General features: G+C 35.9%; 2 protein-coding genes across 3 annotated transcripts; one reads left to right on the top strand and one right to left on the bottom strand.

Moving 5' to 3' along the window:
• Positions 1-1,173: 1,173 nt before the first annotated feature.
• On the bottom strand, positions 1,174-2,805 carry LOC107759573 (putative protein S-acyltransferase 6). The gene is made up of 5 exons (XM_016577546.2): positions 2,514-2,805; positions 2,237-2,404; positions 1,875-2,135; positions 1,544-1,783; positions 1,174-1,411 (listed from the first exon to the last, which is right to left on the bottom strand). The coding sequence occupies exons 1-5, from the start codon at positions 2,778-2,780 to the stop codon at positions 1,241-1,243; spliced, it is 1,107 nt and encodes a 368-aa protein (XP_016433032.1). The 5' UTR covers positions 2,781-2,805; the 3' UTR covers positions 1,174-1,240.
• Positions 2,806-4,788: 1,983 nt separating this feature from the next.
• LOC107759560 (protein RRP6-like 3) lies at positions 4,789-13,724 on the top strand. 2 transcript variants are annotated; one of them, XM_016577524.2, is made up of 12 exons: positions 4,789-5,100; positions 5,175-5,422; positions 5,500-5,598; positions 5,767-5,850; positions 5,980-6,066; positions 7,308-7,428; positions 7,687-7,877; positions 7,954-7,998; positions 9,170-9,681; positions 9,763-10,261; positions 11,689-12,323; positions 13,444-13,724. In XM_016577524.2, the coding sequence occupies exons 1-12, from the start codon at positions 4,857-4,859 to the stop codon at positions 13,517-13,519; spliced, it is 2,841 nt and encodes a 946-aa protein (XP_016433010.1). In that variant the 5' UTR covers positions 4,789-4,856; the 3' UTR covers positions 13,520-13,724. The 2 variants fall into 2 exon arrangements, with proteins under 2 accessions (XP_016433010.1, XP_016433011.1); XM_016577525.2 differs by having other exon boundaries at positions 13,416-13,724.
• Positions 13,725-14,511: the final 787 nt, after the last annotated feature.

Here is a 14,511-nt window from a genome sequence, read left to right as displayed (position 1 = left end):
CTTTGGATTATTAATGGAGTAGGTACGATAACAGATCGACTAATAATCATAGGTTTGGTGAATTGTTGCTAGGAAATGAATTAATCAATAAAAAGGAAAAAAAGAAAAAAAAAACTTCAGCTGGTCCAATTATATTAGTCAAGAATCATGTGATAGAAGGTGGTCTAGCTACGACTATGTTATTCGGATGGCTATATGTTTTTAGACTGTACAGCCAAGATTCATGTGATGCAACATGGGTATTTTCTCATCAGAGGAAGGAAAAGCGAGCAAAAAGAAACAATCAGATTAAAATAGAAAAAAATGTTAAGAGCAAAAACACATGAAGGTTTTAGGTGTGACAAATAGATTTATAGCATGTTAGGCCAAGAATCTAAAATAAGTTTATTTCGAGATGTGTTTTTTTTGTTAAGAGTGCTTTTCTCAAAAGTACTTTTGGTGAGAATCAATTTGTATTTGACTAATTAATTTGAAAAGCACTCATGAGCATCAATTAATATTTGACCAAGCTGTAAAAAAGTATTTCTAAGTGTATTTTTCTCAAAAGTACTTTTTAAAAAGTGCTTCTCGAGAGAATCTTTTTTTTTCTGCTTCTTCAAAAGTGCTTCTGCTTCTACTCAAAAATATTTTTTTCTTCTTCTAAAAGTTTGGCAGAACACTTCAACTTTGAAAAAGAAACATTTTAAAAATAAAAAAAAAATGTTTTTGGCCTCGGAGAAGCTTGGCCAAATAGACTATTAGTATGGGAAAATGACATTGTATGGCCGCTCTGTAAAAATAATAGTCGAAAAATATATAAAATTTATATTTTTTTGTATGTATATATATTCTATATGTTATATATAAAAATTATACAAATTTTATACATTTTTCGGCTACCAAATATAAATAGTTTTGGCGCGGGCTAAAAGTGATAATACCCGAAAGTGATTGTGCAGGAGTAAATAAAGAGGGGGAAAATACTCACTAGAAAATATCATAGACTAGAAAATACTCTCACATAAAAATATCAAGTTTAGCAGAAGATAAAGTACGTTTGCTTTTGCAATTATTCCTTGCAATTAGAGTAGTATCATCACATTAAGAATAGTGATAGTGATAGTGATCACCAAATAAAAATGGCCAAACTTAACTTACAATAATAACCAAATAAAATTGTTTACATTCTCAAAACCTTCATTTTGGTGAGTGATAAACTACATTAAGCCTAAACCAGTGATTAACGAAGTCAGAAATCCTATCAAGGTTCTGTGACATGTTCCAAATGATCAAACCTATATATTTCCGAACGAAAATTGACCCTTGACGGCGTCCAAGGTGAAAATAAAACTTCCTTAATATTATTCACAACTCCTTTGTCAAATGGATTTCTAGTGCTTCCGTACAACTGCCTAAAATTCTCATAAGCTGCCTGCCACAATAAACGGAAAAAATACAGTGTATATTAACATGTTGTAGTAGGTAATTTTTGCTTCGTAATCATTTAACTATTCTCCTCGGAACAATTCATTTGAATAGATTGATATATGAAGCTGAAACTAACCTGATTTGTAGCAATCAGATACGCATGGTAACCAGTCAATCCACCAACAAAAACTGCAGCAGCAAAACTGAAACATGCCAATGCCAATGTCTCAGGGCAATCTTTTACCAAACCAATCAATCCCATTCCCATGCCATTGCCTAATTTCTTACGTTGAATCTTTTGGCATGAGAAGGCAAATATGTAGACGAAGTAAGCAGTTGCTAGAACCAATAGCAATACGTAAAGTCGATAATTCCTCTGCACAAATCGAAATAAAAAAATTAGTTGTTACTAATTTATCTTCTTCCACAGATAAATAGAATATCACTTTGTTGATAATTGTACAAACCAGTCCAATGCATTGACCAATCCAAGGGCAATGGTGGTCAAATCTCTCAACGCAATTGTCACAAATAACGCAATGGCAACTCCTAGGCGGGCGATATATGTTACAAATTCGGCAGTATTTTAATTTCAGTGCCACCTCATTAATGATGACTCTTTTGCTTCTAATTCTGCCATTTCTCGTCGACTCAGTGGATAGTGATTCATTGTTTCTCGGAATAATGCCAGGATCAATGACACTAACCATTGTTAAATTGGCAAGAACCTGTTACATATTAATGATAAATATATCATATAATAGTTGAACAAAAAGAACAAAATAAACAACCTAACAGATTGAGTACAAAGTTTAGTTTAGTGACTCACAATTAAGGTCAATAGCACACAGAAACTGACTATGATGCTGGAGTGTTTTGATATATCCTTTGCAACATAAATAGCAAAAACCCAACTTGATAGACTAATAGAGACAATAGTCAAGAGCAAACCTCTTAGATCTGGGCCACATATCAGTAACCCTTTGAGAAAAAATACCTGCACTTGGTACAATCTAAGGCTTATTAATTAGAACATTTAGAATTAAAAACAAGTCCTCCGATCCATATTTGTCAAGTAATATAATCGAACACAAACCGTAGCATACATTGTTTCCTGGCCAAGCGTGATATAACCTGACTCGTTCGGCGCGATCTCCACGATGATTTTGTGTTACGTTCTCTTCATTACGTGTTTTAATTCCCACAACATTTTTCCAAAAGGTGAATAACATTTTCTTAATTTTTGCAAGAAAATCAATCTCAACTTCATATATCGACAACTTCTGTGATTCCGTTGTTTCAATAACTGCATCCACTTGTGCAACTACACAACTCGTGTCATTTTCTTCAACAGGTTGCTCCAAAGAAGCCATTAATGAAAGTTCATTGGCGGATGTCGAGAATTTGAACGCATAATCAGTAACCAACTTCTACAAAACTGAATTTTTATACTACTCTAATAGATTTGGGCTTGGCCATATTCATTGGGCCAAATTAGTCAGTACAAGGATAGACTGGGCCATTTGTACAGATAGCCACTTAATGCCAATCTTTAAAATATGGTCACAAATTAAAAATTAATGCAACTTTAGCAACAGACAAAATTCAAACTAGTCCACAAGTATGAAGTTCGTACTATTATAGCCAAACTTCAAACCAATGGTCAGAAGTTCGAATTGATGCATCTCAATTTCAGACCAATATTTGCACCAAACTTCAAACCAAAAAGAAGAAGACTAAAGAAGCAGACGTGTGCCAATAATCTTTTTTACTAAGTTTACAACATTTTCCAAATTATGGCTAAATTTGACAAAAGTGACTACCTGGTGTAAAGAGAAGGAGTTTTCAGAAATTACTATTGTTTAGTGGCTATTTAATTCCTATAGCTATCATATACATAATTACTTCATATAACTATTATTCAGTTATTAGTGTATTCATTGTATTCGCGCTGCTGTATTCATGAATACAGCAGCAAAAAACGCCTAAACATCAGGGCAATCCAGCTGTTCGCGTATGTATTCACATGTATTCGCGCCATGTATTCATGAATATAGCAGCAAAAAGCGTCTAAAATCATGGCAGCTAAGCTGTACACGCATGTATCCACATGTAATCGCGCCATGTATTCATGAATACAATAACAACAATCACCTTAAAAATAAGTATGTACAACTGTCTAATAACGGAAATAATATCAATTAGTGTGATACACTCCTAATATAACTCAACAAAATCAATTCTAACATGTATCATTATCAACCCAATTAATTAGAATGATTTTTCAGTTGTATATAACTTTTGTATTTAGTGTTTTTCAATATTTTTGTTTTAATGTTGCATTCATTATATTCAATGTTTATATTTATAATATTCGCTATTTTATATTCAGTGTATTCAAATATATTTATATTAACAATATTTTAGTTATTCCTAATACATGTTATTAATATTCATTATATTTCATTGGTTGTATTCACTGTATTTCTATTTGTATTCAGTATATTTTACTGTATTTCACAGTATTTTAAAATTAAATGTATTCATTGTTTATATTATATTCTATTGTAATGTTTGTATTCAGTGTATTCCAATATTTATATCCTTTATTCATGGATAGTGTATGTACAATATGCATGAATACAGGTGTATTCAACTGTATTAAAAAAATACAGACCTTCGAAATACATAAACACATGCAAAAAAATATTTATACAAAACTACAATGTGTTTGAGTGAATTTGTATCATTGTATGTGATTGAATAGCAAAGAAGAGAAGAAAGTTCGTTGAAGATGGCGTTTTCCGGCCAAGACTCCTTGTATCGCTTCACTACCTCTTCCATTATAATTTACAACGCTTCCAATTCGACTGCTTATTCCTCTTTTCTTTCTTACTTACCGCGCTAAGAATCCCCCTTTCTCTTCAATCTCTTTGTCGCACCGCTTCCTTTTTTTGATTATAGGTTTACTTTCATGTTTCTGATTTTGAGATTTTTAGGCTTTCTTTCATGATTTGTTTCTCTTTCGTGTATCTATGATTCGGTCTATTTTGCTCGAAGCGAGAGAGAAAGAAAGATAAATTCTGAGAGAGAATCGTGTGTTAATTAAAAGAAGAAAGAGGAAAAACATAAATAGCGTATTTCATGCCTCGATTGTAGTATATATACCATAAATACTTATTTTGTTATAAAATATAAAAGGTAGCTATAAAAAATAATATTTTAAAATAATTTTGATTTATAATAAATATGGTGTATAATAGTAAGTAAAATTTCCTGTAAAGATTCACTATAACTGGGCTTGGACCTAGCATTGGGCTAAATTGAGCCCACGCCAGAGCATTTTCTAAAACGAGGACAAGCCGCCACAACCAGTATAAGACTTGGATTTCAAATTGCACAGCAAAAAGCAATGTGCAAAAGGGAAAGAAGAAGCAGAGAATCATTAAATGGAGAACAAGGAAAGTTTGAAGCTTGCAGTTAAGCTCGCTATAGCTACTTGCATCACAGTAGCCATTTCCATCTTCATAGCAAAGAGCTTCCAGAAAGTTCGAAAACAGAACAGGAAAAAGCAACAAAAGAAACATTCCTGTTATTTAAATGCAGAATCCAAACCTCAATCTTCCTTCAAACGAGTTTTTGCTGATAACTCATATTCTCAATTCAAACACATCAAGCTTGTCAACAGAAATGGTACAAATACAATTTATTTAATTATCTATTTTTTTGAAACCCTAGCTAAAATGATCGGGAAATGTATGTGACAGAGGATTGTACAAATTTTCATCCGTATAAGACGGAGATTACGGAGTTGTTGAAGAGTTCAAATGCTGATTTTTTGGAGCATTTTGGAGGAAATTTTGAAGATTTGACTATGCGCGAATCGTATGTATGGGTAGAGAGTGAGTCACAATTGCGGGAGCTTGCGGAGGTTTTGAGTAAAGAGAGAGTATTTGCTGTTGATACAGAACAGCATAGCTTGAGATCATTTCTAGGCTTCACAGCTCTAATTCAGGTTTTCTAAAATGATTTTATACAGAACACATTTTATACTATTGTAATGTAAATGTAACTTTTTCATGTTATGAGCAGATATCAACTGGAAAGGAAGATTATCTTGTGGATACAATAGCTTTGCATGATGTAATGGGAATTCTTCGGCCCGTATTTGCCAATCCAGGAATTTGCAAGGTGACCTTGTCAATTTGCGTGCCTATTTACGGTTATCTTTCGTATTTATAATTTGATGTATAAAGTGCTAGCTGCTAACTCCACGCTGTGGTTAGAAATATTGTAATATGCTAATTTCATAATTTGCATTCCCAAATGACTCGTCAAAAGTTGTTTCCGCTGTTGTAGGTATTCCATGGTGCTGATAATGATGTTCTTTGGCTTCAAAGGGATTTCCACATATATGTTGTCAATTTATTTGACACTGCAAAGGTAAGGTGTTGTGTTAATGTATATTCTTTTATCTAATGAAGTGAAGATTTTTACTGAAGAAGGGCAAGAATATGCCAAGCATGTTTTTCTTGTTAGTTTTAAGCTACTGTTGTTCTTGTTATATTCCAGGCTTGTGATGTGTTGTCTAAACCACAAAGGTCTTTGGCATATTTGCTGGATGTGTACTGTGGCATTGTCGCAAATAAACTATTTCAGGTATAGAAAGAAGCTTGCTTGGGATACATTCATCTGCTTTCACATACTCTTTCTGTTCCTCCTTAGGTATCTGTTTGCTAACTTTTCTGTTGATAAGTTGTGATGGATGGAATTTACCTTATCAAAACAATGCTGTGATGGATGGAATTTACCTTATCAAATAAATTTTGTGATGGATGGATTTTCTTTTTTTAAGAAAATCTGTATTTTTTTTTTTATTATTGATGTCATTTTTTTGGTGGATTCAGTTTCTGAGGGGAACTTAGTGAAGGTGACAACACCCAATCTTCTATAAAATTGAAACTTATGGGTGCACTGAGAAAAAAATTAGGAATAAGAGGCTATTCCTCAGATGTACGTCGTCATTCTTTGTCCCATCAAAAGTTCTCCTATTTCTTTCCTTCCGCTGGACCTACATGAGTGCTAGTGGGGCAACATCCCAAGCTCTCCGACTTCTCTTCTTTCTTTTGGATTTCCTGCAGGAGAGTGCCTCATTCACCAAGCCCAACATCACCCATTGCATTCAGAACCATCTCAAAATTCCACACAACATGCCATGGCACAAGTAGGAGGAGGTGATCCCCATCTTCGCTTGAACATTTGCACATGAAACAGCAATTTATATAGAAAGTTCACCTTTTCCTCAAATTCTCGGTTGTCAATATAGCTCCCTTTGCTGCCGATCAAGTAAAAATAAAAAGAATAGGATAAAAGGTGATAGATTTTCCTAAAAAAAAGGTGACAGGTTCTCATAGAATTTTGAGAAGGAATATGATAAAAACTATGTGTGGATTCTACATTGTATGTATCTTTTCCATTTTCTTAAATTGGAACTGGATTGATAAAGACTACTATTAAGAGGGTCACTTGAAGTAAGGACTTCCTTAAATAGTGGAACTATTAGATAAAAGCTGCAATTAAGTAAAGCTGTTGAAGTATGATAGTGCTGTTGGTGCTGGCCTCGCTTGCTATCATCTCATACTTAAGACTGTTAGTGAAGCACGATTTGTATTTATAATGCCTATGATCAGATAAGACATTTTGACTAGGCATGTAAGACTCCGGCTATTTCTCTTTGAATACGTGGCACTGTCAGTGAACATGATTTTCAGTGGGTGCATTTGGTGATTTCAGCATGTTAAGCACAGCCAGCTACACCGTAGTGCTGATGCACCTCTCTTATAGTTCAGCTGAAAAGATCTTGATCTAAATTACAGTTCTATTCTTTATTAAAATTTTAGAGAGAAGACTGGAGGCAACGTCCACTACCAGCTGAAATGGTGCAATATGCTCGAACTGATGCACACTATTTGTTGTACATTGCACATCATCTTTCTTCCGAGCTCAAAGAACAAGATACTGGTATGATTCTCAGTCTGTTAAGTGATTTCTGACTTTGTGTATTGGCAGAAAATGTAGAGAACTTCTAGTATTTTATATTTGCAAAGTATTGAATATGTTGAAATGAAATGGCCCAAACAAAGCAAAATGGATAGTGATATTTCAGATATTGGATTGAGGTGTAGTTGTTCTTGTTGTTACTGCATTTTTTCCAAAGGTAATCCTTTAACTAATAGGCCCATCTGAAGTATCAATATCCTGAAAATATTTGTGTAACAGAAAATTCATCACATCTCAAAGACGACAAGTTTAGCTCTGTGCTTGAGGCCAACCGGCGTTCCAATGCAATCTGCTTACAACTTTTCTCAAAAGAGACTGATACTTACCCAGGAGAGTCTGTTGCATCATCTATAATCTCTCGTTATCAGAGTGATCAAGGAAGTTCTATGTCAAGTTCTGATGAGATGAAGGTACTATGCTCTGTATGCCCTTTTTCTTTATACAGCTTTGATTTCTGAGTGCTGATTACTTCTTTTTTGACGTTAGTTCCATGACCTCGTGAGGCGATTGTGCGCTTGGAGAGATATAATGGTAAGTGGAATTTGGATCAGAATGTCATTTCTTAATCATCATAATGTCATGTGACAGTATCTTTTTCGAATGAAGAAAAAATTCAAATTTTTGTGTATCTGTGGACATTTTCCGGTCCACCACTGGTGGATAGATCTTGAGCTAACTGGGAAAAAATGGACCAGATCAGAAAAATGGGATTCGAATCTGATAGTTTCTTTTTTGGGTGCACTTTTCCCCAAGAAGTGGTCTGGCACCAGAAGGAAAAGTCTGTGACTGCTTGGTGATAGTTGAGAGGGTTTTAGATTTTGAAGATTACTCCAGTTGGCTAGTAATGTGAGAAAAAGGAGAGTATGTTGGGTGGAATATTTTTTCGTTTTGATGACACTAAGGTCTCATGTTGGAGGAGAAATATAAGTAATGATATTACTCCAATTGGCTAGTAATGTGAGAAAAAGGGGAGTATGTTGGGTGAAATATTTTCGTTTTTGATGACACTAAGGTCTCATGTTGGAGGAGAAATATAAGTAATGATTTTCCAGCTGTTTATTGTGTTCTTTGTTCTTATACAGTGGCTTTCTAAAAAAAGATTCGGTCCCTCACCACATGGTGAAGAATGAGGGGCTCATACCATGTTAGCTACCCCCAACACCCATACAGTAGCTTCATTTTCTCAACATTCAAAGATAACAAGGAAGTACAATCTAAATAGCTCCTAACATTGAAGGATTACCATATCTGCATTTTGAATGCTTTCTCGGTTCAAATGATTAGAAGCTATTCTCAGAATTGAACACTATACTCCAATCTTTCTTACAATATCCCAATCAAAATTACCAACACCTTTTTATCTGTTTGATCTTATGAATTTCAATACTTCTACAAGCGGGTTACCTGGATTAACACTCCTTTGGACTTTGGTGGAAACCCCTCGATCCATGAAGCTAAAATCGCCGCTGGAGACAATTTATAGCATAAATCATATAAGCAACCTGAATGATATCCCAATTCAAGCAGTCCTTGTCTTTTTTATTATATAGAGATTAACATCTTGAGTTGTTCCAGATTCCCATCTACATTTGCTGCTCTTTAACATTTATAGGGTGCACTTGTTTCTTGAATTCCAGTTTCAGATTTTTAATTTCCTGATTACATTCTTTGAGCTCACTTAATTTAATTTATATCCTTCTAGGCTCGCGTACATGATGAAAGCTTGAGATATGTTTTATCTGAGCATGCCATTGTTGCGCTTGCAGCTAAAGTTCCTATATCAGAAATGGGCATATGCAACGCTATATCTGAAGCCGATCAGAATCCAGACTCGCCGAGTATTAGTAGTTTATTTCAATCTCCTTCACCTGTAGTTTGCAGTCACTTGGACGACCTCAAGTACTTGTTTTTAGATGAAACAGGAAAGGATGACGGCGATTATAAGTTAATTCTTCAAAAATGCCTGGGATCTGATGGGAGTTGCCCTCTTTCTGTATACAACTATGCTCTACTATCCAAAACTAGCTTGAAGATGCCAGTTAAATCAGCTTTCAAACAAAATGGACTGAAAAATTCCAAGCAATTTGCTAAGAAGGCTTCTCGGCAGTTGTTTGTCCAAAAATTTTCGTGCAAAGCCCCTGTTTACCATAATTGTAGGATTTACGCAAATGATGGACGATTATTATGTTATTGTGATCGTAGAAAACTTGAATGGTTAGTGAAATATCTTTTTCTAGTCTTCTTCTTCAGTGGTTACAACTTAAGGTAATATGGGACTCGGAAATTTGATTGCAGGTATGTCAACCGAAATTTGGCAAAACTTATTGAAGAGGACCCTCCTGCTATAATGCTTCTTTTTGAGCCTAAAGGTCGCCCTGAAGATGAGGGTAATGACTTTTACATTCAAAGTAAGAGAAATATTTGTGTTGGCTGTGGTGAAGGAAATCACTATTTACGTTATAGAATCATACCTTCATGTTATAGAATGCACTTCCCTGAGCATTTAAAGAGCCATCGGTCTCATGACATCGTCCTTCTTTGTGTGGACTGCCATGAAATTGCTCATGCTGCTGCTGAGAAGTATAAGAGGAAGATAGCTACAGAATTTGGAATACCACTTTTTGTTCGTCGAGTAGTTGATTCTAATCAAAATCAGAATACATCAGAGTCGTCTGTGCCAAAGTTAAATGCAGAGGAGGAAGGAGTATCTCCTTTGCAGTTGCGTACAGCAGCCATGGCGTTGCTACGTCATGGATCAAGAATGCCAGCTAATCGCCGAGAAGAGTTAATAATGGTACGGAAGTTCGCATGTTTAACACATACATGTACCTTTAGCTAATATAAATGAAGATATCTTCAAAAATGTATTGCTTAATTTGCTAAAAAATGGTGTCGTTTTGTACTGCTTCGAACCATAAATATTCTCCTTTTTTTCTGGCAGTGTTCTCATTAGTTATGACTTAGCATCTGGTGGATAACTGAATTTAGCACCTAAAATGGAACGTATCTGTGAGAAGACACTAGATGTATTTGATAACATAAAGCAGGTCACTTAGTTTCTTGTGCCAACTATACTGATTTTCAATTTTTTAGCAGAGAGTTTGACTTAACACCAAGAGGAAAAATTGCCGCTTTGTCTTAGTGTTCATATTTTTCTTTATTTACTGTTTCTGTTGGCACTTTTACGGTGGAAGCTTTAACTCTTTCGTTGGAATTTGCATCCTTGATTCTGCTATAACTGGGTTAGATTTGAATGAATTGCTTTAGATGCACTTGCTGAATTTTGCACCATGCTATCACTTCCATATTAATCTGATGTTTCAACAACAACAACAACATACCCAGTATATTCTCACATGTGAGGTCTGGGAAGGGTAGTGTGTACCCCTACCTAGTGAAGGTAGAGAGGCTGTTTGCAATAGACCCTCGGCTTAGAAAGGTAGGGGGGAAGAGAAGAGGAAGAAGTAGAAGAAATAAAGAGAGGGGAGAAGAGGGGGGGGGGATAAGTATTACCAAAATAGTAACCACGGGAGAATACGATAACTAAAACAAACTAAACAACATGATGTAATATAAATCTGAGAAATAGGAAAGTACATGCGTGCTACTAGTACTACCGGTAAGAAAGGGAGAAATTCTCAACTACCTAATACCCTTCTACCCTATTCCTCGACCTACACACCCTCTTATCAAGGGTCATGTCCTCAGTGAGCTGAAGTCGCGCCATGTCCTGCCTGATCACCTCTCCCCAGTACTTCTTAGGAGTGCCTCGACCTTTTCTCAAATCCGCCATGGTCAACCTCTCACACCTCCTAACAAGAGCGTCAATGCTTCTCCTCTTGACATGCCCGAACCATCTCAGCCTCGACTCCCACATCTTGTCCTCCACGGAGACCACTCCCACTTTATCCCGAATAACTTCATTCCTAATCTTATCCCTCCAGGTACACTCACACATCCATTTCAACATCCTCATTTCTGCTACTCTCATATTTAGCACATGGTCTTGACTGGCCAACACTCCGCCCCATACAACAGGGTAGGTTGAACCACCACTCTGAAAAATTTACCCTTAATCTTTGATGTTGCAAGTTGTCTTAATCATCAGCTTTCTGACATTTATGTACCCTCCATTAATTTAAGTAATCCTTTCAGTTTTTCACTGAGTTACATGGTTCAAATTGTTTATAATTGAATAACGTTTCACTGTCTTTGTTGTAGATTATCAGGAATTATTATGGTGGACGGGAAATTTCTGGCAAAGATCTGGAAAGAGCTTTGTTAATTGGTATGAGTCCTAATGAGAGAAGGCGATTTGAGAAAAAGAGAAAGCTAGCTTGCAAAGATTCTAGTAGAAGTACCACACCAGATGATAAGCTAGATAATAAGCAAGCAAATGGAACATCTCTGCCTGAGGAAATCTCAGAAAACTCAAGCAACGGTGAAGAAACTATGAACATTTTGACAGTAGAGGAAAATAATGTTAGTAATCACTCTTCATATCCGAATTTTGGGGTCAATGGTGAGTTCTCTGTTCAGAACAATGATGTCCCACACGGAAGAGAATCCCTAGTGAAACATGATGATATTCTTCCGGATTCCGATGTTGATGAAAGCTGCAATGTATCTAATGGAGCAGTTAATTCCGTTGATAATATGAATGCTAGTGTATCATCCAAACGAGACTCAAAGCTCTCACTATTAGGGCATGGACCACATGGGAAGCAAGTTGTTAATCATCTACTCAAGGAACATGGGGAGGAGGGAATTAGTCAATTTTGTCAGAGATGGAGACAAGTTTTTGTTGAAGCTGTTCATCCACGCTTCTTACCTGCTGGCTGGGATGTAATGCACAGGTGAGTAATTCATTTAAAAGCATTTCGATAATGCAATGTTGGGCCAGATGCTATTGTCATAATTCTGATCGTATAGGATCTTGTTTGACCTTTCATTCTACTCCCTCCGGTCCATAATAAGTGACCTTTTGGCCTTTGGCACACCCCTTAAGAAAATACTATATCCTAAAAAAAATAAGTATTTTGACTAAATTACCCTTAATTTTAATTTATATATTGTTAACTTGACATATTGGGATATGTAAGCAAGGGCAAATTGGAAAAACTAAAGTTAATTTATTTTATATTAAAAGGATACTTATTTTGAACCAAAATAAAAAGGTAAAAGGTCACTTACTATGGACCGGAGGGAGTAATACCTAAGCATTTTAGCTTTGAGATACCCCAACAAGATGAGAGGTTAAATTTTGACTAGTTAGTTTGGGAAGTTTTGCTTCAATTGAAGAGTTCAACCAAAAATTTCTTTGTTTTTAAAACTGTTTTTCAGCCAAACACTGAGAAATAAAAGTATTTTCATTTTTATTTTTGGGTGCAAAAATAAGAAACTTTGAAGAACTACTCAAGAGTAGTTTTTAGTTGTCTTGGTGTTTGGTTGAGAATTGTTTTTGCCAACCAAAAAAAAAAAAGAATTGAAAACATTTTTCTGAGTATGAATGTTATGCCAGTAGAGCGTTATTATGACACTTTGAGATACATTAAAAGAACACCTAACGGCAAAAAATTCAGTCCCCGCAATATGCGCCATCATTTATATGCATCAGCAGACAAAGCTGGTGAATATCGTCATTTTGGGGAAGATTAAATATCTGGCCTAAGAATGAAGTATTATCTCTCTTCTTCTTTTCGATGAGTAGCTCCATTCTCTTTATCTATTTTTTCTCCCGTTCCTTATAATGGAAGGCAAGGCACCAATGTTGTGTGATATGTCTTTGTCTGCTGCATCTTAAATCAGCATTCTTGGTTGGAGTTTATATCACAGATTATACAAATATACTACTTTAGTTTGTCGGAGTAATTTGGGTTTAGTCGTTGATTTTGGATAAACGAGAAGTGAAATCTCTTTAGTGACAGCTACTTTTTCTTTGTTAAAAGGCACTGATGTGGCACATATTTTTGCCAGTGGTAGAAGAGACTTTGGGGAGTTCAGCGTTTACAATCCTGGGAAAAGAACTCCAACATCTACTCCTGAGCAGTAGTGATTAAGATATAATGCAAGCAAACAGGCACTGCAACTTTCTCTGGCGATTTCTCCATTTCTTCTTTTGGTGGTGAAGGAGAGGGGTTATCATATCATGCTGTCTTATTGGAATTTAGAGCTTGAAGCTCATAATAGATTTATACTACATAGCCTTCTTTTCGTCGTTACCGATACTAATAAAAGTTCATTCGGTGTTTTAGTAATTTTGTTTTTGAGTTTTTCTATTCCCATGTTACCCATTTATTTTCACTATGATTTATTTGTTATATATAGTTCCTTAAAAGCCTAAGTTGCTTATATTTGGTATATTCTTGGGGAAAAAAAAAGAATAACGTACCAGTTAGGAAACATGAAATTGAAGAGGAAAAGAAATAAAATGCGTAATTTGAATGTTGGGAGTCACCTGATTTGTGTTAACGGGGCTTTGAGTGCTGCCGCTACTCAAAGGTAAGTTTTATAGAGCGGTGGTTAGACCGACCATGTTGTATGTTGTATGGGGCTGAACGTTGGCCAGTTAAGAACTCACATATCCAGAAGATGAAAGTAGCTAAAATGAGGATATTGAGGTGGATATGCGGGCACACTAAGATGGATAGGATTAGGAATGAGGATATTCGGGAGAAGGTGGGTGTGGCCCCATGGAGGACAAGATGCGGGAAGCGAGGCTCAGATGGTTCGGACACGTACAGAGGAGAAGCCCAGATGCTCTGATAAGGAGGTGTGAGCGGCTGGCTTTGGTAGATACGAGGAGAGGTAGAGGTCGGCCTAAGAAGTATTGGGGAGATGTGATCAGGCAGGACATGGCGTGGCTTCAGATTACCGAAGACATGGCCCTTGATAGGAAGTTGTCGAGGTCGAGCATTAAGGTTGTATTTAGGAGGTAGTTGAGCATATTTCTACTTCGCACTGGAGTGAGGCTAGTCTGATAGGTTCTTGTCTAGACTGCTAGTGGTTAATGTTATGTTCATACTACTCTCCCGTTTTTCATAG

Source organism: Nicotiana tabacum, chromosome 2 (genome assembly GCF_000715075.1).
Source record: "Nicotiana tabacum cultivar K326 chromosome 2, ASM71507v2, whole genome shotgun sequence".
Classification (NCBI taxonomy): Eukaryota; Viridiplantae; Streptophyta; class Magnoliopsida; order Solanales; family Solanaceae; genus Nicotiana; species Nicotiana tabacum.
This window is presented reverse-complemented; position numbering and strand designations above follow the sequence as displayed.

Excerpts from the sequence above, each read along its gene's own strand:
- LOC107759573 (XM_016577546.2), bottom strand. The coding sequence starts at position 2,780 with ATGGCTTCTTTGGAGCAACCTGTTGAAGAAAATGACACGAGTTGTGTA. Across the intron at positions 2,405-2,513 it reads ACGCTTGGCCAGGAAACAAT|GTATTTTTTCTCAAAGGGTT; the intron begins GTATGCTACGGT and ends TACCAAGTGCAG. Across the intron at positions 1,784-1,874 it reads TTGGTCAATGCATTGGACTG|AGGAATTATCGACTTTACGT; the intron begins GTTTGTACAATT and ends CGATTTGTGCAG.
- LOC107759560 (XM_016577524.2), top strand. The coding sequence starts at position 4,857 with ATGGAGAACAAGGAAAGTTTGAAGCTTGCAGTTAAGCTCGCTATAGCT. Across the intron at positions 7,429-7,686 it reads GCTCAAAGAACAAGATACTG|AAAATTCATCACATCTCAAA; the intron begins GTATGATTCTCA and ends TTTGTGTAACAG. Across the intron at positions 7,999-9,169 it reads GCGCTTGGAGAGATATAATG|GCTCGCGTACATGATGAAAG; the intron begins GTAAGTGGAATT and ends ATATCCTTCTAG.